The 27,548-nt window shown below is 50.1% G+C and overlaps 1 protein-coding gene across 26 annotated transcripts in view; it reads right to left on the bottom strand.

Moving 5' to 3' along the window:
* CAMK2G (calcium/calmodulin dependent protein kinase II gamma) overlaps nt 1-27,548 on the bottom strand; it is a 2,374,050-nt gene that overhangs the window by 571,236 nt on the left and 1,775,266 nt on the right. For 13 of the 26 annotated variants that reach the window (XM_069610663.1, XM_069610670.1, XM_069610651.1 and 10 more), the window contains one exon: nt 22,738-22,806. The exons of the other annotated variants lie outside the window; for them this stretch is intronic. In XM_069610663.1, coding sequence (XP_069466764.1) covers nt 22,738-22,806 — 69 coding nt within the window. The remainder of the gene's footprint in view (nt 1-22,737; nt 22,807-27,548) is intronic. 26 annotated transcript variants of the gene reach the window in all.

Raw genomic sequence — 27,548 nt, 5'->3', positions numbered from 1 at the left:
TAAAAGAGCTGGGGATCCGATCTGACTAAGAGGAGGAAAGGATGGTAGAGGCAAAGAAAGAGGAAGAATGAAGCCTGTGTGGACTACAGATAGTATCCATGGATTACTGAAAAGATGCTTCCAGGTGTCCTACAAAAGAGAGAAAAGGGCCCCTGCAGGCAAACTGTGTTCACAGACCTGGATGTCTCTGCTTCTTGGCGGCAGAGGAGGGGGAGCGGGAAAACGTGTGCAGCGTCCTTTGCTGGTTCATCTTGTTGTCGCTAGGCAACTTGTAAGGCCTCTGTGTACCGCAGTCTTGGAACCCCTTGAAGCTGGATAATGCGCAGGGTCAACCTACCCTGGGATTGAGTAAAGGATTTCTGACCTGGTTTTGTCAGGATGGCTAAGGATTTGACAGTTTGAGTGGAGGTTTTCTTCATCGGTAATCGTCATCAGTGGACAAATGAAACAGGTCCATGCTCACAAAGGGCAGAACCAGGATTCTTTCCTGCACATCAGATGAAAACTTTGAGGCGTGAATCCACGCCGTACTTCTCATCTCGACCCCCAGGCACAGCTCTCGCAGGCTACAATGATGTGGGCGACCGAAAGATTCCATGAGGTCCTGCGAATAGCCCAGGCATCCGCCAGACCAGCCTTGAAGGCTTACATGTCTGATGGGAGGTCAGGCAGAAATTCCCCGAACTCCTGGATAGCCGCAGCCAAGAGGACATCTGCGTTGGCCCACCGCAGATGCAGCCCTAAAATGGAGTAACAGCACTCCTCCTTGGAGAGGCAACTGGAAGCGGCTCTCGTTAGGAAGACGACAAAGATTTAGAATACAAGGAGGTCGTAGCGACCACAGAGGAATGGGGCTGTGGGTGGGAGGCCAGGAGGATTGGCTCCTCGTCCGTCAGCCTAAACCTGCCGTCCAACTTCTTGTTCATCTGGGAGTTCATCTGTAGGACATCATTCAATTGGGGAATGCCAGACCTCTGTTAGCACGACTGCCTGGGAGCTTCCTTGCGAAGAGGGACCTGCCAAAACTGCCAGGCCCTGAACGCAGTCCTGAACTTAACGGATGCCAAGGGTTCATTGTCCTGGGTTTCATCGTCACCCCGGCCCCCTATTTTACAGACAGAGGGGAATCTGGGCCCTGGGACACAGGTGCTGACCAAGCCCCACCCAGGTCCAGAGCCCCAGACAGGTCCAACGGCTGTTGAAGGAAGGCGTTGTTGGTGGTACAGGAGGAGGAAGGGGACAGGGGGGTCAGAACAACCAATGGGGCCTGAACCGGAGGATGGGCCGGCACAGGGAGGACCACAAGGAGGGGGGGGGGGGTCGAGGAGGTAGCACCACCCGTGGAATGATCTCCTTCACAATGTCCTTCAGGAATCCCTTCATCTAAGGGTAAGGCATGAGGAGGAAGAAAAGCTCGAAGAAGCAGTCCTTGCAAATCGTCTGATCCCCAGGGGCACAGCACTCTGAGGCTGTGGGTCTCCGCTCCTGGCCAAAACACTGAGGCGCCTGTTGCGTGTAGCAGTTTGGCTGTAATGGGTAGATGTAGCCCTCAAGGGACTAGAACCCTGCACTGTAGGATCTGCTGCTGCTTCCAGAGGGAAGGGGCCGGGATCATCCTGCAAAGCCCATTTGATGGGCGAGAGCACTGGCAGGCCTTGAGCTGAATCCAAGATTGTCACCTGCTTGGCAGGCCCCGCTAGGTGCCACCCTGCCATTTTGCAGCCTTATGCCATGCCTTTGGTGAAAGGGTGTGAAGGCCCCGAGTCAAGAGAGGCCTCGGAGGATACAGCTTGGGTCATGCACCCAAAGCAGCAGCGTAGACCTCAGATTGCTCTGGTAGGCAGTGAGCCCTCGGCCGACCAGCCGGTAGGGGCTGGGAGCCCTCAGCACTTTTTCTGGTAGCTGTGCTGGATCTAGCAGAGGACAGACTGAGGTGGCACTCGCTGATCCCTTACCCCGAGGGGTACGAGAAGACGACGTAGTCCTTCCGTGGACAGCCTGGTAGGCCCTTGAGCCCCTCAGATTGGTAGCAAGTAGCTTGGAAGGCCTCAGATCAGTGCCTGGAACACCCCCGGACCCCTCTGTTGGGAGTAGATCATCTTAGAGGCCTTGAGCCTGCCAGAACCTGAATCTGAGGAACCCCAATTTGTGGAACACGGGGAAGGAGTCGTCACGCTGTGGAGCCGTGCTGAACTGAGGGCCTACCTTGTCTTAACGAGAGGTCCAGGTGAAGTCCTTAAGGTGGGGCGGAGGAGAAAAGTGGAAGATGTCGCTCCACTGCGACAAACTATTCTTCAATGCCCTGTGACTGAGAGCGCTGCAGGCCGAACAGGAGTACCAGCGGTGTTCGAGCCCCAAACACTCCACATAGTGCATGGGGGTGTGAGGCCGGGAACGAACGGTCGCATAAGGCACATCTCGTGAATTCTCCTGCGGTTGACATGCACAGGGGGAGGCGAGGCACTGAAGGGAAGTGAAATAAGAATTGACAAAAACAAGAGGGGAGCAAGCGGAAAGCTAAATAAGCCTCTGCAGTTGCGGCCAGGTCCAACACCATCCGTGCAGAAAAAACGAGTGAGGCACGGTTGGGCGGGGCATCAATGGGGCATTACCACGGTGGCGCCCATGCACACTATACTAAATTTAAAGGGGAAGCTCAATTTTTCTCTGCCAAAGTTTCCAATACTGTCCCCATGTTGGGGACATGACGTATGAGCACACAGGCTACCAATACACGCTGCAGCATAAACCAGGCACCGATGAGAAATGTTACCATAAACCAAGTCCAGTATGGCTAGCTGAGCTGAGACAAAAGAGAACAGAATTTAGAGGTTACTCACGTACTCCAAGTCCACAGTCCCCTTTCCTCCATACTGTATGAGCGTCCCTCGCTAGGGACCGGAGACGGAACCTTTTTCACCAGAAAGAAACCTTCTTCCCCTTTAAATTTAGAGATGCGCTCCCCTGACTCCGCCCACCGTCCGCACTCCTCACTCCTCATCGACTATATAACCAATGCCTAATGACAACAGTTTTATTAGGTGTGGGAGGATGGTGGGACGTATGGAGGCAAGGGGACTATGGACCAGGAGAACAATAATCACTACGGTGAGTAACTTATAATTACTCCTACATCACCATCCCCTTTCCTCCATACTGTATGGGCGATTACAACTGAATGTAGCTCCAGGGTGAAGAGGTGAGCCTCCTTCAGAAAAGAAGGTCCTTAGTACCGCCTGTACGAAAGCCACGCCTGACCTAGAACCAGCATCTAAACAGTAGTGCTTGCAGAAGGCCGAAGAGTAGTGCTGCGTATAGGCACCCCCTCAGACATCTGTCCGGTACAGAGGCGTAGCCCCTCAGGTGGACACCCAGTAAAAGAAACTTGCAGTCCCTCATCACTGTCCCTGGAAGGATCCAACGGCCCCTTCGTCTGGCGGCCGGTGGCTGAATCAGCCTCGGTACCAGTGCTGGTGCAAGAAACTGAGCAGTCCCTCCCGCTCGGAAGTGTCCTTGGGAAGGAGTCCCCCGTGCGGGGTGCGATGGAAAAAAGCACCCCTACCTCGGGCCTTGACTTGTATCTGACAAAGTCCTTCAAGTCCTCTTGAGGTGAACTTTCGAAGAGCTCCCTCCACTGAGATAACCTGTTCTTCAGAGCGTGCGGTGTGAGCGCGTCGCACATGGTACAACCCTTCCAGCCGTGATTGGGGCCAAGGCAGCGGAGGCAAAGGGCCTGAGGGTCGGACGTAGGGAAGAGCCCTTCGCAGGCTGGACACCTGCTGAAGCCTGCTGACGTCGAAATGTGCCGGGGGGGGGGGGGGGGGGGGAGTGGGGGGTTTGGGGGTGGAGCATGGCACCAGAGGACCTTATGACCAAAAAACAGAAGACAAAAGACAGAAGACAGTATCCGGGGAAGAGCGTGTGGAAGGAACAAGTTCCTTACCTGTAACTGTTGTTCTCCATCATGGGTCTGGCATGGATTCACATGCTCATGAATATTCCTCCCAGTCAGGCTGGGAATCCTCGGTAAAGAAAAAATCAGTTTGTTTCATTTCGGATCTGTCTTTCCCCTAACAACCAATCAATGAGCTGAGCCCCAGCCAATGAGTGCCCTCTACCTAAGCCCCTCCTCTGGCAGCCATCTTCAGATTGTTACCGCATGTTCAAGTGTCTGGAGTCCTTGTGTTTAGCTCTCAAGCTTTTACTGAGTTTTTGCATTTTTTGTTCTGTCTCCCGTCCCTAGCGAGGGATGCCTATACAGTATAGAGGAAAGGGGACAGGACGTACGAATAAGACAGTGCTAAGAAATAGCACCCTTGCACCCGAACAAAGAAATGGTGAGGTTCCCAAACAGAACACTGAAAAATTATGAATCTCCAAAAGCCAGTGGAAAATGACGAACTGGAGGATGGGGCACCCAAAGGCACGAGTGGAATCACTGGTAAGCCATGCTACCATCACATTTTAAAATACTATGGGACGGTTTACCGTTCATGTCAACAGGTAGCAAACTCTTCATATAAGTTTTAAAAAAAAAGAAATTTTCCTACAACAGCATAGGCAAGAATGCACCAAAACTAATTTGCAGTCAAAGGCATTTCAGCACAGCAAAAGCCAACATATATACAGTGCTAAAAACCATGCAGCCAAGCATACAATCAAATACTCCTATAAAGGACTGTTACTTCGTACTTTGCCGATTTGGCTCAAGTGAAAACTTCACTGAGCCAATCAGGAAGGAATACAACAGGAACAGCCTGGTAATCAATGCCCCAAGAAGACAAAAACTAACGCCTTTGACCTTTCGAGGTCTAATCTGCATCTCTCAATCATAGCATTTCATATGAATCTAGCCCCATATCTATGAACTCTCTCTCACAAATTACAACTGCCTCCTTTTCTTCCTACCACAGATTCCTCATCAATGCTATTGTATTTTCAACACAGTTGATTTTCTGAAACTTTTCCGCAACAAAAGGAGCGCATCACGTCTCAACGCCTTTACACACCCAACATAACGCTGGGGTCAGTATATATATCGAGGTATAGCGCCCAATGACCTCAATACCTACTCTTTTCCCCCCAGCACTCTGTTGCAGAGGGACAGCATAACCTATGAACGTGTACTAGCTATTCGCCAAGAGAGGCAGGTGTGAAGGGCGATGAGCAATGCATGCAAGGGACATCCATCAAAAAGATTATAAAGCAGCAGCATGTTCTATTAATGGATTCCTTCCTACCAATGATTTCTCATCCATTAAAGACTTTGATAGCAGCATGTGGATCTGGAGGAGAGCAAGAGGATACCATCTAAATCAGAAAACTAGTGAGGACTGCTTTTCTGAAAGCGGGTGTCCTGCAACGTAACGGAATCCTAGCAGTATTGTTGGGCAAACGAGGGCAGAGAAGCATGCCTAGCCGCTTGGCAAATGTCCAAGACAAGGACTCCCCACGCCCCCCCACCCCCACACACTTGTAAGTCAGAAGTGGCAGCTAGACCTCTGGTAGAACAAGCCGCAAGAACATAAAGCACATCTTTCCCAGCCAGATCATAGCAATCCGTGATGCAAGGAATGATCCACCTTGACCGGCTCTGTTTAGTCACAGCCCTGCAAGCACAGGCAACCTGCCCAACCTAAAAAAAAAATGCTTGCCCACATTTTTAACATCCCTCATCCCAGCAAAGTAATATCTGAGATCCCGAAACAGATTCAGCTGATGGAATCACTTGTTTGCCTTGGAAGGGTGAAGCGGAGGTGAAAGCCACACAGATGGATCTTTTGATAGAGAGATGGGAGTCTGAGACCACAAATATGGAGGTTTTCACAGATACGTCGGGAGCACACTCACCTGCTTCGAAGAGGTGAAGACCACCTGGAAAACCATCTAACGAATGAGAAATCAAAGAGCACATGAATGCAAACACTACATTCAAAAACCAAACCGGAAGCACTAACTGGTGTGATGGAAACTGATTGCACAATCCACGTAAAAATTACTTAACACTGGAAATTGTGGAAGAAAGAGCCTTGTTGAGGGATCCTTTTTAAAACCGAGATAGTGTGTTGGCACCTCTTAACACTGCTGATCTGCAGATCCTCCTAGGGGAAGGAAAGCAAAAAATCAAAAAGAGAATATGTGACAGGCGAAAGGAACCAGCTCCCTCTCTTGGAACCAAGCCAAGAATGTATGTCATCTGTAGGCATTAACAGACTTTGTGGCGGGCCTCCTAGCCGAAAGATGCACATCTAGGAAGTTGCCCCACATGTACCACTGTTTCTACCTCATCCTCTAGGCTGTTGATGTTTGGGTGAAGGACCACTCCTCGGACAAGCAGAGAAGTTCCCAGAAACAGGGAAGGAAAATGGATACGTCCAGTAAATCTGGGTATCACTTTCTATGAGCCCAGTTCAGAGCAATCAAAATCAGGGTGGACCCGAACAGGCATAGTCTCCTTAGCGGAATGATAGGGATCATTGGTAACGCATACTGGAGGTAGAATGTGCATTCGACAGTCAGTGCCTCCCCAGAGTCCCTGCCAAAGAAATTCCCTGAAGCAGAACTTGCACTTCGATTTACCACTGAAAGAGTAGAAGACCACCTGAGGAGTTCTCGAACAGGAGGCCAAAGTTTAACTGTTCAAGGCATCCACTATGACATTCCCTGCCATCAGCGATCTGTCGTTCTCTATAGTCCCAAACAGTCATATTGCTCGTAGTCACAGAGGCCCGCAGCATCACGCTTTTTAAGGTAGTGCATGGCTACTGTGTTGTCCATCAGGACCAGTACACTTTAGCGTTTCTGAAGGCAACTAGGGCCATCCTGATAGCCCTCAATTCCAAAAGGTTGATGCAGTCACGAGACTCTGAGGGGCACCAAAGTCCACTCATTGTCAGATCTAACAAGTGAGCACCACAACCTTTCAAGGTTGCATCATTGACCCCTGTCAGTAGATGCCAAGGTTGCCAAAGCACCACCCATTAAAACAGATTTTCTTGCTGGGACAGCAGCCTCCAGAGGGGCACGGACGACAGAGCCAAAGGGGCTGGCGCTGACCGACCTGATGCACAAGGATGGATCCTTGTCCATTGTATTGAAGGCCGAGCCTTTAGGGGTGCGGCCGTGGTTCGTTGCAGGATCCCTGCCGGCTCTGGGACTTGTCGAAGCCATCTAGCAACTTCAACCTGAAAGCTTTCCATTTTTCTGTGGTGGAGGGTTGGGTGGGCAACAACACAGAAGCGGCACTGCAAATACAGTCCCTTAAGTGGTGATGTCTGCTTTGATGATTAAAGAAGAGTGGTGGAGAGAGGAACTGCTCGGTAAACAGGACCTCTTGCTGTGCTTTTTCTTCTACTCCAACTCCTCTTCTCGGTCCGGTGACCTGTCTTGTGGCCTCAGACCCACGCCCTGCAACCTCGAACAGGAGATCATCTTTTTCCTTATGGAAAAAAGTAAAGAGTGTCGCAGCCTGCTCCCGGAGAGCCTTCGGATGCATCAACTGATACAAACTGCATTCTTAGGGGTCATGTTTCTCCACCGAACAGTAAAAAGAACCCGTGGGTGTCAAACTGACATTTGTTGACCGTAGTCTGCACACAGCTTGAAGCTTGGGAGTATTAGGCATTTTAGCAAATACTCAGATTCAGTGTTCCTGACTATGTGTGAGGCCATGGGATGCAGTACCTCGATGTATACTGTCCCTGACATAACCGGCATAGGGAGCGTAGAGGTGTCAAGCGGAGCCGTGCAACCTGATGGCAGAAAAGTTTGGAAAGGACAGCTTCACTGGAGATCGACTTTCAAAGATGAGGAATGCATGAGAGGAAGGAATCTATTGAAAACTATATAACTGCAACTGTCATGCTGCTGCGCTCAGGCTTTTCGATCTATTGCCCCCAATCTCCCACTCATGATTCTGCTCAAACACACACTTAAGCATCCTATAAAAATTAGTTACTCACCGTAGTGACTAACATACTCCTAGTCCATAGTCCCCTTTCCTCCATACTGCATGGGTGTCCCTCGCTAGGGACAGAAACTGAACAATTTTCACCAGAATAATGTCTATACCCCTTGAAATGTATGAGCGCAGGGGCACGGCTCGGGAGCATGCACTCCCTTGACTCCGCCCTTCGACGCCACACCTCAGTCCCCTTTGAAGCGTCAGCCAGATTAACCTGCTAAACTATGTAGATTATTACTGGGGGGGAGGATGGAGGGATGTATGGAGGAAAGGGGACTAGGAGTACGTTAGTCACTATGGTGTGTAACTCATAATTACTCCTACGTCCCGTCGCCTTTCCTCCATAGTGCAATGGCGCTTACCTCTAAATGATGCCCAAGGGAGGTGCAATGCTTTGGATCAAATAAAACAGGTTCCCAAGGACCGCTTTCCTGAATGCCGTGTCAGATCTTGCGCTGCCAGCCAGACAATGCTTGCAGAAGGCTGATGGGGAGGCCCACCTAGCTGCTCTGCCGTTTGCCATGGCACATAACTCTGGAAGGGGACTGCTGTTGCTTTGGCCCTAACTGCATGAGCTTACAGGTTTTGTGGAACCTCTTTCTGCTGAGACGTATAGGCCTCCTGAATGGCCGTGACCATCGAGCTGGCTATGGAGGCCTTAGAGCCGCTGAAAGAGACTAATAACACCTCTGACTTGCAAAACTCTTTGGTTGTGAAACACTCTCTCCACTTCGTCCTTTGGGTTAGGAAAAAAGGTTGGCAACACAACTTCATTCAAGTGGAATGAGGAAACCACCTTCGGAAGAAATGCAGGCTGGGAGCAAAGCACCACCTTATCTCGATGGAACATGGTATACGGTTCTGTGGCCATCATTGTCTGAATTTCGCTTACACTGCTCGCTGAGGTAAGACCCACCAATAGTGCTGGTTTCATCGTGACCAGCTTTATGTCTACTGATTCCATGGGCTCAAAGGGCCTATGCGTCAGTGCCACAAGCACCACATTGATGTCCCATACTGGATGCCGTCTTTTGGTAGGAGGATATAGTCTTGTCAGACCCATCGGATATCTTTTGACTACTGGATTGGTAGAAGAGGATGACTCATGGTCCGAATTTATTTAGGCACAAATGGCTGCCAGGTAGGTCTGGCATGTCTCCACCTGCACCCCTGAACGTGCCAGGTGCTCTGTGAACGATGGCACCTGATCCAGCGTGCACGCCAGAGGTTCCAACCATTGGTCCTTCACCCAGAGACAAAACATGGTCCATTTGCTTTTGTACAGCCTTCTGTTGGACTAGCTGCTTGCTTTCCGAATTATTTTCAGGTTGTCTTGTGACAGACGGAGATGCTGCATTGTTACTTGCTCAGCAACCTGACCTCTAGGGCTAGGTTCTCGGGCGCAGGGTGAACGTCTGACACGCCCTTCTATGAGAGGAGCCTTTGATCATGAATTTGTAAGTTCACTGGACTCTGTAACGCTACGCTAGCCGTGTGAGGTCTGAGAACCAGGGTCGCAATGGCCACATTGGGGCAATTAAAATCAGGCTCATGTTGGAGGACTCTCTGACTTTGCTGAGAGCTTTGTAAATGAGTGGGGTTGGGGGAAATGCATATGCCCACATCCCACTCCATGGGAAATGTAGGGCATCCCCGAGGGAGCCTTGCCCCTGAGCCTGCCAGGACGCGTACTGCTGACATCTCAAGTTCTGCTCTGTGGCAAACAGGTCTATGTATGGTCGGCCCCATCTCCTGAAGATGTCTGCCAGGACTTGCTCCTCGAGGAGCCACTTTTAGTTGTCCACCAAGAGTCTGTCTGCCTCCAGGTTGGAATCCCCTGGCAGATGAATCGCTGAAAGTCATATGTGGTGGGCCATGGCCCTTCCCATATCTCTATGGTGAGCCTGCACAGGGAGGGGGCGATCTGGTTCCCCCTGCTTGTTGCTGTAAAACATGCACATGGAGCTGTCGGTTTGTAGGCAGACCACTTGTATGCTTATTAAAGGCAGGAAAAGCCTGGAGTGCCAGCTGAACGGCCTTCAATTCGAGGAAGTTGATGAGATTCTTCCATTCCTCCCTTGTCCATGTGCCGTGCACACTGTGCACGTGCAGGGTGACTCCCCATTCCTCCATAGAGGAATCTGTAGTGAGAGTAGACTCGGATGTGGTTGCCTGAAAGGTCTTGCACCCTCTATCCCACTCCCCCCCAAAGTTGGTATCCTGTCTCCACCATACCAGGTCAGTTATGAGGTCCGCCGGGATGGAGACTGCTGCGTCTGGGGATCCGTCATTTGGTTCCATGAGGTGCAGCTGTGCCCGCCTCATCCTGGGCCTGGTGTAGGGAATCATCAGGATACATGATGCCATAATCCCCAGCAGGTGTTGGTACTACCAGGCCAACGTAGTCTATCTGCTTAGGAAATGGCCTGTAGCCACTTTGATGGCTGCTACCTAATAGCCTGTGGGAAAAATTCTCAATTTGGCATCCCACCCCAATCCGAGGAATACCAAGGTTTGTGTGGGCTGCAATTGAGATTTCTCGTGCTTGATGGAAAACCCCAGATTGCATAGGGTCTCAATAAGCCTGGAGGCCGAATGCTGAATCACCTCGGGCGATACCGCCCTGACCAACCAGTCACTGAGAAATGGATATAGATGGTGGCCTTCCGATCTGAGCAAGGGCGCTACAGCAGTCATCAACCTTGTGAACACCCGTTGGCGGGGGGGATTTGCGTCTGAACAGCACTAGCTTTTACTGAAAATGTAGCCCCATCACTCTGAACTTCAGGAATAAGTGGCGGGGCTGCCAGATAGGGACTTGTAAGTATGCATCCTTCAAGTCATTAATTTTTGGAGGGGTAGGGATAAGTTCAGGAAGGACAGATCCATAACCACTCATAAGCCAGCCTTGACCTTTTTCTGCATCGTGAAAATCCGTAAGCAGAACCCTAATCCGTTAAGGGGGAATTTCCTCCACTGCCGCACTTTGTACCAGTGAGCGGATCTCTGGGAGGAGTGTTGGCGTGCTGATTTGATGCAGGTGAGGAGACAAAGGAGGTTCTGTAGGGACCGGGAGACTAACCCTGTGCGAAACCACAGGGATTCAAAAAGAGACCGCCAGGACTGAGTGTGGAGAACAAGCCTGCCCCTAAATTGAGAACTGTGCACCTTGATGGGGCCGTCATTGCTTCTTTGGGTCTGAGGCTGGTGCTTGGAAGGGGGACTGAGAGAAACACTTGTGTGAAGTGTGCTGATGTTTGCACTTCTGATGGCTTTGAGACCAGTCTGGTTGCCTTGCCTTTCGATCCTGGAAGTCCCTGAACCCCCCGAAGGTCCTTCCCTTATCAGGCCTGGTTTCACTCTGTCCGAATGCCCTGGGAGCTGGCTGTGCCAGAACGGCCAGTGATTTGGCTGTTTGTTTTTTTTTCTAGTTCCTCGTGTGTGTGGTCGAGTTGAAGAGTTCTCCCGCCTCAAATGGCGGATCCAGGATACGGTCTTGCACATCTGTGTTGAACTTTGTGGCTCTAAGCCATGTCGTCCTTCTCATATCCAAGTCAATATGTCCCACAGTGGATTCCAGAAGATTTTGCGCCACTATTTTGGCATCTGCCAGCCCGCCTTTAATGAGGCTTGTTCGTGCACAGGGATGTCTGGTAGGAAGCGCAAGATTTCCCTCCAAGGCTTAGGTTTGTGGCAGCTAACATGGTGTCTGCATTCGCCTGTCGCTGGTGGAGAGCCGCATTTGAAAAAATCTTTATCCCATATGCTTCTAGCTCCTGTTCCTCCTTGCCCAACAAGGCAGAGGTCGATGAGGTCTGGGGCTTCGCATTCATGGACTCCACTGCCATCACTGATGAATGTGGCTGCAGGTGCACTGAAAGTAGCAGGGTATCCCCCCCCCTCAGCATGCCTTTACTTTGCCCCCAGTCTCCTGTTGGTGGGTTGTGTAGTGTGAGGCTTCGTCCAGCCCTTTTTGCTAGATCTTCAACATCCTTCTTGAAGGGGATGCCTCATCTGGAGGCAGATTTTACCGTAGGGTCCGCTGCCAATACCCCCCTCCCTCTCAGGCTGTTCCTTTTGGGGCTGTGGAATGCCCAGATACTCTGCCAGCCTTTCATGGAAGGCCCTGGTCGATGACTAGGTGTCAGGCCCTCCTCCTCCTCAATGTCTGTCCGGAGCACCTGAAGCAGCCAGGTCCACATGCGGTGCAGCCAGAGGCACTGGAGTTGGGGGGGGGGGATGTAGCCGGCAGCTCCACTATGCTAGGCTGCGCAGGTACCTGTAACAAAGCAGGAGGAGACTCCACCGCACCCTTTAGGGTGGCTTGCTGTCACTGCACTTGGGCCTGAGGCGGCACTGGAGCTGGTGGAAGAATGTCCTTTATGAAGCCCCGGAGAATGGTGCCCATTTGCAGGGATCTCATAAGACCGAGGAATTTGTCAAATAATCTGCCACCATAGGCTGGGGATGCATGCACCTGTGTCGTGGTCATGGCCGGTGGGGGATGGATGCACCCTTGCCACGCCATGCCCACTCTATACATAGTAGGGCTCTGTGTAGCATCCCTGTCCTGCAAGCGAGTATGCCGTGCACCAAGAGACCTGGGGGACCATTGCCCCCTAGAAGTGGGCTCTGTGCCTTCGCCGCCCTTCCAACTGGCGCGCAGGTTCACGTGCCGCCATTTTGTCCTGTTGAGCTGCTATTTTGTCCTGCCCCGACACCCGAGCTGGTGACCGGGCCTTGCTGGCACCCACCGCACAGCTGTTTCCTGGGATCGCCCTTGCGGTGTGCTTTGTTAAAGAGAACACTTACCGTGGCCTTTGTGTTCCTGCACAATTATTCCTTTATGTGGTCCGGGGAGACCTGGAGGACAGCTCCCTCGAACTGGCAAGCCGGTTCTTAAGGAACCGACTGAGGTGTGGCGCCGAAGGGCGCAGTGAAGGGAGCACATGCTCTCGGGGCCGCACCACTGCGTGTATACATTTAAAGGGGTATAGAAGTTTTTCTGGTGAAAATGGTTCCGTTTCCCTCCCTAGCAAGTGACGCCCAGGCAGTATGGAGGAAAGGGGACGGGACATAGGTGTATAATCTACAGCACTACAAGCATACAGCGTATCAAATGTCCATGTGCATAACTAACCCAAAAGAGATTCAAGTGCACACATTACATATGTTTCAGTACACAAACAAACTTGCACAAATTGTTCACATTGTTTTGACGGGTGTATATAGTGGAGAAGTAAAATTAATCTCAATTGCATAAAAACACACAAATAATTGCAGAAATATCCCAAATGGGCATACAGAAACACATACATGTTTAGGTTCACACAGTGACGAGCAGACTAAAACACACAAGTCAACATTTTTCCTGAGCTGAATGGTAAACGCCTCAAAAAATTTAAGTGCTTGGTGATGTTGCCATGTTCCTTGTTTGACTTGCCCGACTTGCCCGGTAGTTTAACATCTTTTATTGTACTGATCAGCCACCCAAGAAAATGTAGATTACCAGTGACTGGTTAACTGAAAAAAAAATACCAATCGGGCTGCACATAATGCAGTCATTCCAGAGCGTCTCTGTTCTTGAAGAGTTGGCTTTTGCATCCAGCATCTTGGACATTTACATTTTTCCCACAATGAAATGCACCCAAAACTTTGTTACAGACATTATGCATTTTAGAAGGTTTACATTTCCAATGACAGTTGGGATGAGGGAAATGGGAATGTATTGCACTGCATGACCTCACAGTGACCGAGACATACACTCACACAAAAAACCTCATCTGTTAAAACTGCACACAACACAACACAGTAAATTGATACTTGGTTCCAAAGGCTGGCTATTGTTCTCATTGGTCTTACTGTAATTTTCTCACATATAAACTTATTTCACAATGCCCATTTGTATCCCCCTATTTCCACTCTTTGCTACAATACTTTAGACTGATTAGCAGTTACGGTGAATATGCCATTGTAGTTTGATGATCTTTACAGCAAATGATTTAGGGGATCATTTGGGACCCAGGTTAGCTTGTTAATTCTTTCTTTGCCGACCCTTAAAATTGCAGCAAATCAAGCTCTGAAAAAAGGACTGATTTGTTTTCCAGTACCTTTTCTCAATCAGAAGCTTCCTTTAGTTGACTACTTTTTGATAATCGCACACGCCCTAGTGCACCACAAAGATAAGCTATTCCTAACAATTTGGAGACGCAAGTGCACTGAAAGTAAACAAATTCCATTTGGCATTTGCAACTCAACTCCTTAAGACATCATTGTTATGATGGCCTTTCAATGCTTTATTACCAAAGCATGACGCAATACAATCCACCATTATGCAAGTTCTTCACATGCAGTTTTGAAAAGCCATTAACTTTGGCGTTTTTCATCACGTTTGGATGAATACTGCATAGTATTTTCCACAAAGTGGGAAAGACCATAGTTGCCTAATAAAGAGTTTATACATTCAAACAAATAAAGCAGACACTAAGCTGAGAAAGCCTCTTAGTAATTTGGCCTAATCAATAGAAAAGGCCAGGAAATTGCATTAACTTAACAATTATCAGTGCAAATTTGTAAATGCCTCCTTCTTGGAAGATCATGCTCCGATAGAGATAAAAAAGGCTTGGATAACCCCTATTCTGAAGAAACCAGGATTATGTCCCATCACAGCCTTGAACTACCGGCCTATCACAAACACAACTTTCCTTTTAAAGTTCTTGGATTGTGTGCCTATGTTCAAATATCAGCCCACCTGAATAAACATCTGATCCTTAATACCAGTCTGGTTTTAGACAGAATCACGGTACAGAAACAGCACTTCTGGAACTGAAATCCAAACTTCTTGATTCTATGGACAAAGGTCAGGCGTCGCTCCTTATGCTGTTGGATTTATCCACCACCTTTGACCTAATTGATCACTCCATTCTGATCACTAGGTTGAAGGAAGAGGCTTATTTTTCTGACAATGCTCTGTGGTGGATTTCCTCCTATTTGAGTGACAGACAGTGTAGAGTGTACAGCGGAAACAATAGCAGTTATTCTGGCTTATGGCATTCCCCAGGGGGCGTGCGTGTACCCTTCCCTATATCATATTTTTTAGAGTGCCCTTATTTGACCTTCTGGAACAGAATGGTGTAGCCTTTTCAAAATATGTGGATAACACTCAATGTGTCATCCCCTTGACAGGACTACACTACTCAGAAGGTTTATGACCTCATACAAACCTGGATGCTGCAGAATGGACTGGCTTTAAATAAATTAAAGACAGAATTTATGGTGGTCGGCACACAAAATAAAGTAGTTACGACATACTTATGAATGCCTTTCAATTGCAGATTGCAACATTTCCACCAAAAAGAAGGTTAAAACCTTCGGCATAATTCTCAAACAGAATTTAAATATGAAGGCGCAAGTGAGTACTCTGGTTTCCTCCTCAGCCTACTACATTAATCTTCTAGCTCATCTCCGGTCATATCTCTCAAAAGAATGCAGAGACAATTGCTAGCGCCATAGTTGGGTCAAATATTGACTATTCTAGTAGTTTGCTAATTGGTATCTCAAAAACTGAATGCAACTGTCTACAGGTGATCCAGAACAGTGCGGTTAGAGTGGGTAAACGCCTCAAATGGAGAGATCACATTTTGGACGCCAAAAGGAGTTTGCACTTCCTTCCGGTGGAATCTAGGGTGCAATATTGCATGCTTCTCATAACTCAACAATGTTGTGTAGGGAACAAGTTACTTACCTGTAACTGTTGTTCTCCAGCATGGGTCTGGCATGGATTCACATGCTCATGAATATTCCCCGTCGTCAGGCTGGGAATCCTCGGTAAAGAAAAAAACCAGTATCAGTTTCGTTTCTGATCTGTCTTTCGTAGTAATAACCAATCACTGGTCTCTGCGTCATACTGACCACAGCCAATGACTGCCCTCTACCTAAGCACTGCCTCTGGCAGCCATCTTCAGATTTGGAAGCACGTGAAGTGGCAGTATGACCAAGTGAAGAGCCGCAGAGGGGTAGGCGGGAGGGTTCGCATGTGAATCCATGCCAGACCCATGCTGGAGAACAACAGTTACAGGTAAGTAACTTGTTCCTTCTCCAGCATGGGGTCTGGCATGGATTCACATGCTCATGAATAAAGAATACATAGCAGTACACACATGCACAACCACGGGAGGTGGCAAAGGCTCAACATTAAGCATTACATCAAACTCAACATTAAGCATCTTACCTCCTCACCAGGCTCACCTCAGGCGAACAGGTTGCGCAGCACTGCTTGGCCGACCTTGGACTCCTCCCTGGAATCCCGATCGACGCAGTAGAATCTCGTGAAGGTGTGCGTCGACCTCCACGTAGCTGCCCTACATATGTCCAGCAGGGGCACACCAGAAAGGAACGCCGTGGTAGCTGCGATCGCTCTGGTGGAATGGGCTCTCGGACGGCCAGGCAGCGGTCGGTTTGCCAACCGATGACAGTACATGATACAGCCGGAGAGCCATCTGGAAATGGAAGCCTTCGAGAGAGCCTTCCCCTGATTGACAGGTCCAAAGTTCACAAAGAGTTGTGACGTCTTCCGAAAACACTTTGTGCGGTCCACGTAGAACTTCAGCGCTCTAGCCACATCCAGCGAGTGCAAAGTCCTCTCAGCCGGCGACGAAGGCGACGGGAAGAACACAGGCAACACCAAGGGTTCGTTGAGATGGAAGTCCGACGGTACATTGGGCATGAAGGAGGGGTGCGTCCTGAGCACCACCCTCGTGCCGTGAAAAGTCAAGTACGGGGTCTTGCAGGAAAGGGCCTGGATCTCTCCCACCCGTCGTGCGGAGGTGATGGCCACAAGAAACGCTGTTTTCCACGACAGAAACTTCAACGGGCCCGAGTGCAGAGGCTCGAACGGAGGTCCCATGAGCTTGGTCAGCACCACGTTGAGCTCCCACGCCGGGGCCGGAGCCTTCACCGGCGGGAACGATCTGAACAGTCCCTTCATGAACTCCTTCACCAGACGATGAGACCACAAGGACGTCTGCCCCGTGGTTCTGGTGTATCGGGAGATCGCAGCAAGATGAATCCTGATGGACGCGTGTGCCAGTCCAGCTTTGGCCAGCGTCAGCAGGTACGGCAGTACCTGGGGAGCCGTAATCCGTAGAGGGTTAATCTTCTGTGCGTGGCACCAGACAGAGAACCTCTTCCATTTGTGTCCGTAGCATTTAAGAGTCGAGGACGCCCTGGCCTTTGCAAGAAGCTCTCTGCAGTCGGCCGGTATGTCGTATCCTCCAAACTCTAGCGCTGCAGAAGCCAGGCCTGCAAGTTAAACGATTTCGGGTCGTGGTGGAGGATGGCGCCTCCTTCCCTGGAGAGTAGATCCGCGTCCACCGGCAGCTTGATTGGCGGGGACGCTGACAAGTCCAGAAGGTCCGGGAACCATATCTGCCTCGGCCACGCAGGTGCGACGAGGATCATCCTGCACCGTGACCTCTTGAGCTGGTTGACGAGCCGGATTAGCAGTGGCAAAGGAGGGAACGCGTAGAGGAACAGGCCCTCCCAGGGGAACGAGAAAGCATCGCCCATGCTCCTCGCCTGGGGAAACCTGCTGGCGAACCTCCGGCACTTGGAGTTCGTCGCCGTCGCGAACAGGTCGATCTGGGGTGTGCCCCACTGTCGTAAGAGGCGATCCACTAGATCCTGCCGTAGTTCCCACTCGTGGCACGAGCGCAGCTCCCTGCTTAGTGAGTCGGCAATGGTGTTTTTTATCCCTGCCAGATGAAACGGCACCAGAAACATCCTTTGGGTGACGGCCCAATGCCACAGGTCCTGCGCCTCCTTGGACAGTGCTGGGGACCTGGTTCCGCCCTGTTTCCTGATGTAAAACATGGTGGTGTTGTCGGTGAAGATCCTCACCACCTTGCCCTTGAGGGATGGAAGGAAGGACCTGAGGGCCCAGAACACTGCACGGAGCTCCAGGACGTTGATATGGAGGGACTTCTCCGTCGGGAGCCAAAGGCCTCTCGCGTGCAGATTTTCGGTGTGTGCTCCCCACCCTTCCAGGGAGGTATCCCTGGTCACTGTCTCCTGGTGGTCTGGGGTCTGGAAGTCCATGCCCGCCGTCAGATGCGCGCGGGTGCCCCACCACCGGACCGCTCGGCGGAAACTCTCGTTGAGTGTGATCCTCTCCTCGAAGCCGCCTGTCGTTTGGATCCAGCGCGCGTCCAGGAACTCCTGCAACGGGCGCATCCGGAGCCTGCACATGGGAATGAGGTAGATGCAAGAAGACATCATTCCGAGGAGGGACTTGATGGACCTCACCTTGGCCGCGTCGGAAACCAACATCCGCTGTACCTTGCCCAGGATGGACCTGGTCCTCTCCTCCGACGGGGAGGCCAGAAGGGACACTGTGTCGAGCTTCGCTCCCAGAAACAGTGCGTTTTGCGCGGGTACCAGGTGGGACTTGGCGTAGTTCACGGAGAATCCCAGGTCCGTGAGAAGTTGGACGGTCCTTGCCGTGTGCTCCACGGCGAGCTCCCTCGTATTGGCTCGGATGAGCCAGTCGTCCAGGTAGGGGTAGACGTGGATCCCCTCGCGGCGCAGCTGCGCCGCCACTGGTGCAAGGCACTTGGTGAATACCCTGGGTGCCGACCGTAGTCCGAAGGGGAGGGCTTTGAACTGGTAGTGACGCCCTTGGACCACAAACCTGAGGAATTTTCGGTGCCCCTTTAGGATGGGAATATGGAAATAGGCATCCTCCAAATCCAACGACGACAGGAAGTCTCCTTCCTCCACCTGACCCAGGACGTGCTGGAGGGTGACCATCCGGAACGTCTGCGCCTTGATGAACTTGTTCAGACGTCGCAGGTCTAGGATGGGGCGCCATCCTCCCGTCTTCTTCACGAGGAAGTATCTCGAGTAAACTCCGGAGCCCCGAAGCCTCTTTGGGACGAGTTTGATGGCGCCCTTCCTGAGCATCGCCTTTACCTCCAGGAGAAGCTGAGGGACGTGAAGCTCTTTCCTGGCCACGGGGGGGACGCGCGGGCACCTTCTTTGAAACTCGAGCGCGTGGCCCCGGGCTAAGGCGTCCAGCACCCAACGGTCGGTGGAGATGGACTCCCACACGCTGACAAAGCTTGCCAGCCGGCCTCCCACCGGGGTGCTTCAGTGGGGACCCGACCCCACGGCCGGTTCAATCCTGTTTCGACGAGGCTTTGCCGCCTTGACCTCCTTGGCGACGACGGCAGGGTCCGCCAGACTTGCCTCGTCCTCTGTAGGCCTCCTGAGACGACGAGCGGGCCGCTTGACGGTAGGTGGAGAAACTGCCGCCGGAACCTTTGGAGGCGCCCTTGCCTCTGCTGCTCCGAAAGGGCGTCCGTCGTTGCTGCAGAACCCCAAGGGCCCGCGCCGTCTCAGTGTCCGCTTTAATGGCCTGAAGGGAATCGTCCACTGTTTTCCCAAAAAGGTTGTTCCCATCGAACGGCATGTCCAGGACTCTGGTCTGTACGTCTTGACGGAAGTCCGTAGCCTTGAGCCATCCACGCCGCCTAAGGCACACGCCGTTGCCTAACTGGCGAAACCCAGTGTCGGCGATGTCCGTCGCAATAGTGATGGCGTGGTCCGAGGCCACCTCACCTTCCTGTAGGATCTCCAGGGCATCCGCCCTCTTGTCGTCCGGTAGGAAGCCCAGCAGGGGAGCCAGTTTGTACCATATCTCCCTGTCGTAGCGGGCCACGATAGCCAAGGCGTTGGCCGCTTTAATCGTCGTCGCTGCAGACGAGATGACCCTGCGTCCCATAGCGTCCAATTTCTTTCCCTCGCCGTCCGGTGGGGAAGTCGATGTGGAGGCCGCACCCCCCCCGCGCTTTCTTCCTGGCCGCCGCGGAGACGACGGAGTCCGGGGTAGGCTGCGCCCGGAGGCACAGGGGGGCCGCGTCCGGGACCCGGTACTTCTTCTCGTACCGGTCTCTTCTAGCTGGCGTCGTGGAAGGGTTCTTGAGGAGGGCGAGGCCCTCATCCCAAATGTCGTCCAGTAGAGGCACCGCGAGGACCGTCTTCCTCTTGGCCTCGCGCCGTTGATAAAGGAATCCTTCCTTTTTCTTCTCCTCAGGGCAGAGTTGGAAAAGCTCGGATGCCCTGGCGATCATGGAGTGGAACGATCCAATCTCGTCGGGCGGAGAAGCCCTGGTGGGAGGTGACGACGGTAGATCCTCGTCGTATACCTCGTCGTCCGTACCCGTCGCTGCCGTGTCAGTCCCCGTATCATCCCCTCGGGTGGACGGGGAGGAGGGCTGGACGGGGCGCGACGGCTGAAAAGGAGGTGGAGGGTGAATCCTTCTTTTCTTGGGCGGGGGAACACCAGAAGGTCCCGGTTCAGGATCCCCCGACGGGAGAGGTTCCTCCGTCGGCAACGGTAGTCTCGTCCTTATCTCTGAGCATAAGGACTGTATAGCCAACAAAATGGCTGCCGAGTTGTCTTGCGGCGCTGGCAGAGGGGAATCCGACGGGCGATCAGGGGCCCAGTCGGCACCCTCGACGATGTCGTCGTCACCTGCGTCGGGATCCATCCCGACGGGCCGGTCTTCTTCCACGCCAAGGCCGTGGCTTAAGACCTCGATCAGCTCTTCCTCCGAGGTTGAAGCCGAATCTACGACGACGCCCTGCCCCCCCCATTTTTCTTCCCCGCCGGGGATTTCACGGGGGTCCCATCGATGGGCACAAAAGAGGAATCCCTCCGAGGTGGCAGGGAGACTCTGAGCCCCGAGGTCGCCACCACTGGTGTAGCCTCCACAGGCTGAGCCAGGGCCGCCGCGACAGTTTCGATAGAGGGCTTGGCCGGTTGGATTAAGGCCTTCACCACCTTAGGTGCGCTCACCGCCTTATCCTTGAGGGGGGGGGGGACACTGCCTCGCTCCCCCTCCGATGGGGCCTTCGAGCTCGACCGGGGCCTCTCCAGGAGCTTCGCCGGGTGCTCGCCCTTCCTCTTACCCGACCCAGAGCGTTGGCTCGTGGCTGAAGGTGCCGGGGAGGGTGCACCCTGCCTGGCGCCCGTAGAGCCCGACCGTTCGGCGCTCCCGGTGCCAGCGGACTCGCGGTGCTTGGCCTTGTGTTGGACCCCCGTCGCCGGGGCGTCCTCAAAGGTCTTAGAAGACCGCTCGGATTTCTTCCTCTTCTTCTCGCCTGACGGGCTCTTCCCTTCCAGCCAGTTGGCGAGACGTTGATGGCGGTCCTTCATGGTCCGCTCCGACATATTGCCGCAAAACGCACAGTCCTTCTCCACGTGCGTCTTGTCCTCATGTAAGCAGTAGAGACAAAAGGAGTGTTCGTCCTCCTTAAAGACGTTCTGCAGCTGGCATCCAGGGCAGACCCTGAACAGCTTTCCGGGCGTCGAGCTTCCTTTCTCCTGGGCCATGTCCGGGCCTGAGAAGCTTCTGGAGTCCTCCAAAAGCGTAGCTCGACGAAATCTTCACCCTTGAGGGGCGCAGACGAATCCGACACGGGTCCCCGTTGATCGGATGGAGAGACGGTGGAGCTTGAGGCTCTTTTGACCGAAAAAAACGAAGTTTTTGAGAAAAAACGTGAAAAAAATAGCACTAACGCTCGAGAGCAATAGCACGAGGATCCCAACACATGAACGTGCGGTAAAAATCTGAAGATGGCTGCCAGAGGCGGTGCTTAGGTAGAGGGCAGTCATTGGCTGTGGTCAGTATGACGCAGAGACCAGTGATTGGTTATTACTACGAAAGACAGATCAGAAACGAAACTGATACTGTTTTTTTTCTTTACCGAGGATTCCCAGCCTGACGACGGGGAATATTCATGAGCATGTGAATCCATGCCAGACCCCATGCTGGAGAAGACATATGTCCGTTTACTTGAAGGAGTTGCTTTCGGAGAAATGTAATGCAGATCTAGATTTAACAATGCATATCAGTTTAAGATACCCACGTGACACACCAGTAAAGCAATGAATGGAGCCTTCATGAAAACTGCAACAAGGGCTTGTAATGCCCTTCCCCTTGACCTAAGAGATACCAAATCAACAGAAGTATTTAGGAAATAAATTTAAAACGTTTTTATTCTGTTAACTCACCTTTTCAATCCAGTTGAAAACCAGACCTTTTTTTTAATCTAAGATGTTATAATTTGTCTCTTCTGTATGTAGGTCAGCCTTCTTATTGTGCACCCTTAAGCCTCTGGGTCCCTGCTTGTGCGTTACAAATATAAAGTTGTCCATCGTGGTGTTCAACACTGACTGACTAAGTCTATGGCTCAGGCCAATTTAAATAATGAGTAAAATGAAAGTAACAAAATAAAGGGGAAAATCTGCTGGCTTCACGAAGATCAATTTCTTATATTTTGCTCCCTTTTGTGAAAAAATAGATGGCATCTATCAGCGTCCTCCATGGGAACAAATTCACTATCTGCAGCTTACGATCCAATGAGTAAAGGATACTTCAGTTTGCTAGCCTATGTACCCATGAATCAACATGTAACAACTGCACCTCTTTCCCTCTAACGGCCACCGCAAATTAGTTTTAGCTGGCGGATGACCTCCATGCTCCAGGCGGGAAGAGGTGGGTCTGATACAGTTTGTAGGATGGTTTCAGTTCTGTAATCCTCAAAGGAACTAAGTTATCACCCAACCACACATTTATATTAAAAACTAGTATAATGTAAAAAAGCAAGCAACAGAAAACAAGCAAATTGGCACAACAAAGGCAAAATTCCCAACGTTGAAAATCAAAACAAGGAAAACCCAGCAAATACAAATAGTAGATGGGGAAAGATACCATTGAAGTCTGGTTTTGGGGATTTTCTTTTGCTGGGCTTACTATGCTGTTTTTGTTGTTGGTCTGTGGCTGAGACAGAAAAAACAAATGGTTTAGTCCTGAGCAAACGAATAAGCAAACATCACAATATAAATGTCACCATCTTCCCCACATCACTTTGAACCAAAGGGAAATGAAGGGAGGGGAGAAGAATGAAGGCAAAAACAGGTAGTACAGGCTTCAGTACACCAGAAGCCAGGTACCCTTGGGGTGCAAACTTGTCACGTTTTACCAGTGTTCTAGCAAGGAGAGGAGAAGGTGAAAATTAAGATTGAATTTAGTGACCAATCAATGGCTATTTAGTTGAAAAGCGAACAAAACAAAGTTCTCAGGCAGCTGATTTGGTGACTCTAGAGAATCTGACAACATTCCAGTTTACTGAGTACTCAAGTTGATCGAGGCACAACATGGGCGACAACACCACCATCAGGGGAACATGCTCAAGAGAAGCAATAAACCTCACTCCAGAAAAACATGTGGTTCATTATAATCCCATGCAAATCACTCATTGTTAAATACAAAGTGTGTTGACTGAATAGTCTTCAAAAGTACAACTGTTTGTTACTGGCTTCTACCTTCGTTCCGAGATACACACTTTAAGCCCTTACTCGTAAAGCATTGAGTGAGCATTTCTGCAGAATAAAAAATAATCCACACATTAATTCTACTTCAGCTGTCCATGATCACAGTAACAAACCTGTATGCCCACAGTACCTACAGTCCAAAATGATCAAGCCAATGCGATCTTTTAATATGAGCATTTTGTCCTCCTAAAAATGCTGTTAAAGTTAAAATTAATTCCTACTGAGAGAGGACTCCCATGTGTGGCGTTAATTCTAAGACCTGCAAAGAGTGTTAATTGGACTTCGTTAATTATTGAAAAACATGTTAATTAATGTGATTTAAAGTGATGCTATTAAAACCTATATGCAAGTGGGAAGCACAAGAAAATATTTTTGATGGGGACAACCATAATGATCTGTGGAAGAAACGGAAAAAGGGAAACTACATTGATGGCCACCAATGTAGATTCTTCAGAATCACGTGACAAGACATTGTGCCGAATCCTCTCTTCCTAAAGCAAATCTCACACTTGTCAACCTATAGTCAAATCATTTTGAAAGTCAAAGATTGTCATCCTTCACCTTTCTTTCAAATGCAACAAACAATTCAAAAAGGAACACAAGCATTTCCCTAAGTGGAGCGATTCTCCACAGATATCCGATGCCAGAATGCATTGCCAGACAAGAAGAGTTAACTGTACTAAAACATAAAATGCAAGATTTCGAACCCAATAGGATATACACATTATGTGTGAATTCTTTCATGGGTGCCTTGATTAAACAAGATGACATTTAATATTGCATAAATAAATATGTTTCTATCATTCATTTATTGCTCAAATACCAGAGTGGCGACAAGTTTGCAAGTGGTTTCCATCTAAATACGTTCCAGTTCATTACCCAAAAAAGGAATAAATATTACTCTCTAGCACCAGTATAGCTCAAGATACAGCATGTAACACGAAATATCGGCAAGGGTCCCGGAAATGTATACAGCCGTACAATCCCCCTGCAAGTCAAGTCTCCTGGTCCCACTATTTATGCCTACATATGTATGTACGTATCTATATATAGTTATCTACTATATAGCTGCGATAGTAAAGTTGCATGAAATGCCATCCCACCCGCCAAGGTCAGACCTAGCGGGCGGAACGGCACCCGCCCGCATAGTTTCACAGAAGCACTGGCACCATTATTTATGGTGCTGGTGCTTCCGTGGTCCTCATTCCCATTAAGTCCTATGGGACTCAAATGGGAATTTACAATTACCAGCGCCTGACTTACCGGAAAGCCGGGTTTGTAATCCCCTGGTGTTTGCGGCAAGCCAGGCACCGGTAAATCTTGCAAGTCTGGCGGAAACCCGCAGGTAGCACTGGCAGGGTTACCGTCGGGCTTGTAATGAGGCCCAATGTCTTATTTTAAAAAATATATAATCATGCACATTTGCAAATAAGCCATGTCATACATAGAATCGTCAGCAGAACATATGTACCAAAAACCTGCAGAGAATATGAGGGAGGGAGGGCAAAAGGAACATGTCACTTACCTGTAACTCCTGTTCTCCAGCATTGGTATCTTTCATGGATTCACAAGCTTATTAAATATTCCCAGTCTGGCTGGGAATCCTTGGCAATATTAAATCAGTTTAGCTTTAAAGTTTAAAACTGCTTGTCACTTGTGTGTAGTCTATTACTGTCACTTTGGGTCATACTGCCCAAGCCAATGAGCATGTAATGTTGCAGTAGGATCCCATAAGAGCCAGACAGGAGTAGGCAGGAGGGTCGCATGTGAATCCATAAAAGATAGCAATGCTGGAGAACAGGAGTTACAGGTAAGTAACATGTTCCTTCTCCAGCACTAGATCTTTCATGGATTCACATGCTTATTGAATACGATTATACAGCAGCACATAAACAACTGGTAGCTCTACAGGCGGCACACCTCTAAAGAAGCAATTGAAACTCACCTATGGAATACTCAACTCATGCAAACAGGTTGCGAAGTACTGCCTGACTGTTTAGGGACGCCTTCAGGGAATACCCATCGAAGCAGAAGAACCTTATGAAGGTATGGGCAGACCTCCACATACAGCTGCACAGCATATGTCGAGCAGGGGACACCAGATAGGATGCCACAGTTCTGGTGGAGTGTGCTCTTGGTCTTCCTGGGAGGGGGCTGGTTGCCAGCTGATGGCAGTATGAAATGCATCCAGATAGCCATCTGGAAATGGAAGACTTTGCTAGGGCTCTGCCTTTGGCCACTGGTCCCAATGCCACAAACAGCTGTGAAGATTGGTGGAATTCTTTTGTGCGGGCGACAAACTTCAGGGCACCTACAACATCAAGAGAGTGCAAGCCCCGCTCCGCCAGAGAAGCGGGAGAGCTAAAGAACACTGGCAGTAGCAGGGGTTCATTTAGGTGAAAAGCTGAAGGGACCCTTTGGCATGAACAAAGGGTTAGTTCGGAGCACAAACTTGGAGTGGTGCAAATTCAAGTATGGCAGCTTGCAGGATAATAATTGCAATTCTGCTACTCGTTTGGCTGAAGTGATGGCGACAAGAATAGCCATCTTCCAGCAAAAATGTAGACACTCAATTCAGTTCCCAAATTGTAGCTGATTCTCGCACAGTGGGAGGTGTGGGGGGACACACACTCAGAATAGTCCTTTGAGGGGCTCTTATGAGTATCTGCGACCAGAGAGAAGGCTGGTCAGCATTGCCTGTATAGTGGGAAATGGCTGCTAGATGCACTTTCTTTGAAGGATGAGTGTGCCAGGCTTGCCTTAGCTAGAGACAGAAGGTATGGCAAGACCTGAGCCATCTGGATGTGGAGTGGGTCGAGCAGCTGTGATGCACACCAAATTGTAAAACATTTTCATTTGTGCCGATAACAAGACAGCATAGCGGGTGCTCTAGCTCTGGCCAGAATTTGTTTGCACTCTGGAGGCTAAGGGATGTGCCCGAATTCTAGGGCTGGAGAAGACAAGCCGTCAAGATGAGGGACACTGGATCACTGTGCAGCACTCACCCGCTGTTAACCCTATAGTATGTATAGTATATTGGCCAGAAACCAATCGCATCATGTGACAAACATCGCAATCGCAGAATCATCAATGTAACCAGAGGGCGTCCATTTAGTGAAATGCCGGCCATTTGCTTTTTTCTTTTTTGTCAAAACGCTTTGCAAAATGTATTCTATGCTTCGAACTCACACACGGTGCAAGTCCACGGCCTGAATGCTGAAATACTAACACAGAACGGAATTTCAAACTATGAAGAGATACATTGTTCTTCTCTCACAAAGTCCTTGAAGGCGAGCAGAAGCCGCATCTAATCAGTAGTCCAGGTGCCGGCCTGTCTAGCAAACGCTGTAATAAAAAGGCAGTTAAAGCATGATTTATATTCTTCTAGCGGTACTCCTTCGCAGAGTGTGGTATTTTCTGCTTCAGAACTGTCTGACCCTTAGCTCATGAACCGAAATGCAGATAACGTGCTAAGGAATATTTCTCTGCTATGAACATGATATTTTTGCGGAACTAAGAGCTCTATGTTCCCCATAACAGAACGCAGTCTCTGCTGCTATTACTAGAATAACTATGTTTAGACTGAATGAGGACTTGTCATAACGCGTCATATTTGTCACTACTGTCAATTACCGAACCCTAGCCTGAATGATACGTTTATGGGCGGATTGAATTGCCTTCATACTGATTGTATGGAATGTATATATATTGTTGCTTGAGCGTTGCTCGCTCTCTTGCGTGTCACGAGGTCTGGGAACACAGGTTGCGAGACGTTGAGACCTAGTCGGCCGACTGAGATACTTTGAAATAAACCAGACTTGTTTGGAAATCGAACCTTGTGTCAGTCGTGTCACTAGTGTATATGGTTATTGTGGCTTAGTTTCCATATGCGGTTTTTATGGCCTAGCACCGCCGTCTCTGGAAGAGGAGGCAGTCTGATGTATGGTGCCACTGACAGGTGGATCAGATCAGCATGGCCAGTCCAGGGCCACTAGGATAATTATGCAGCAGCTCTGTTTGAGTGTGCTTAGAACTCGAAGCATTGGCAGAAAGGCATAGAGGAAAAGACCCTCCCCATGGGAATGAGAAGGCATCCCCTAGACTCCCTGTCTGGGGATATCGACTGGTAAACTGGGTGCACAGCTTTCAGAGTCGTAAACAGAAACTCAAAAACATTTTGTAATTGAG

This window comes from Ambystoma mexicanum, chromosome 8 (assembly GCF_040938575.1).
Source record: "Ambystoma mexicanum isolate Mex_15411 chromosome 8, UKY_AmexF1_1, whole genome shotgun sequence".
NCBI lineage: Eukaryota > Metazoa > Chordata > Amphibia > Caudata > Ambystomatidae > Ambystoma > Ambystoma mexicanum.
This window is presented reverse-complemented; position numbering and strand designations above follow the sequence as displayed.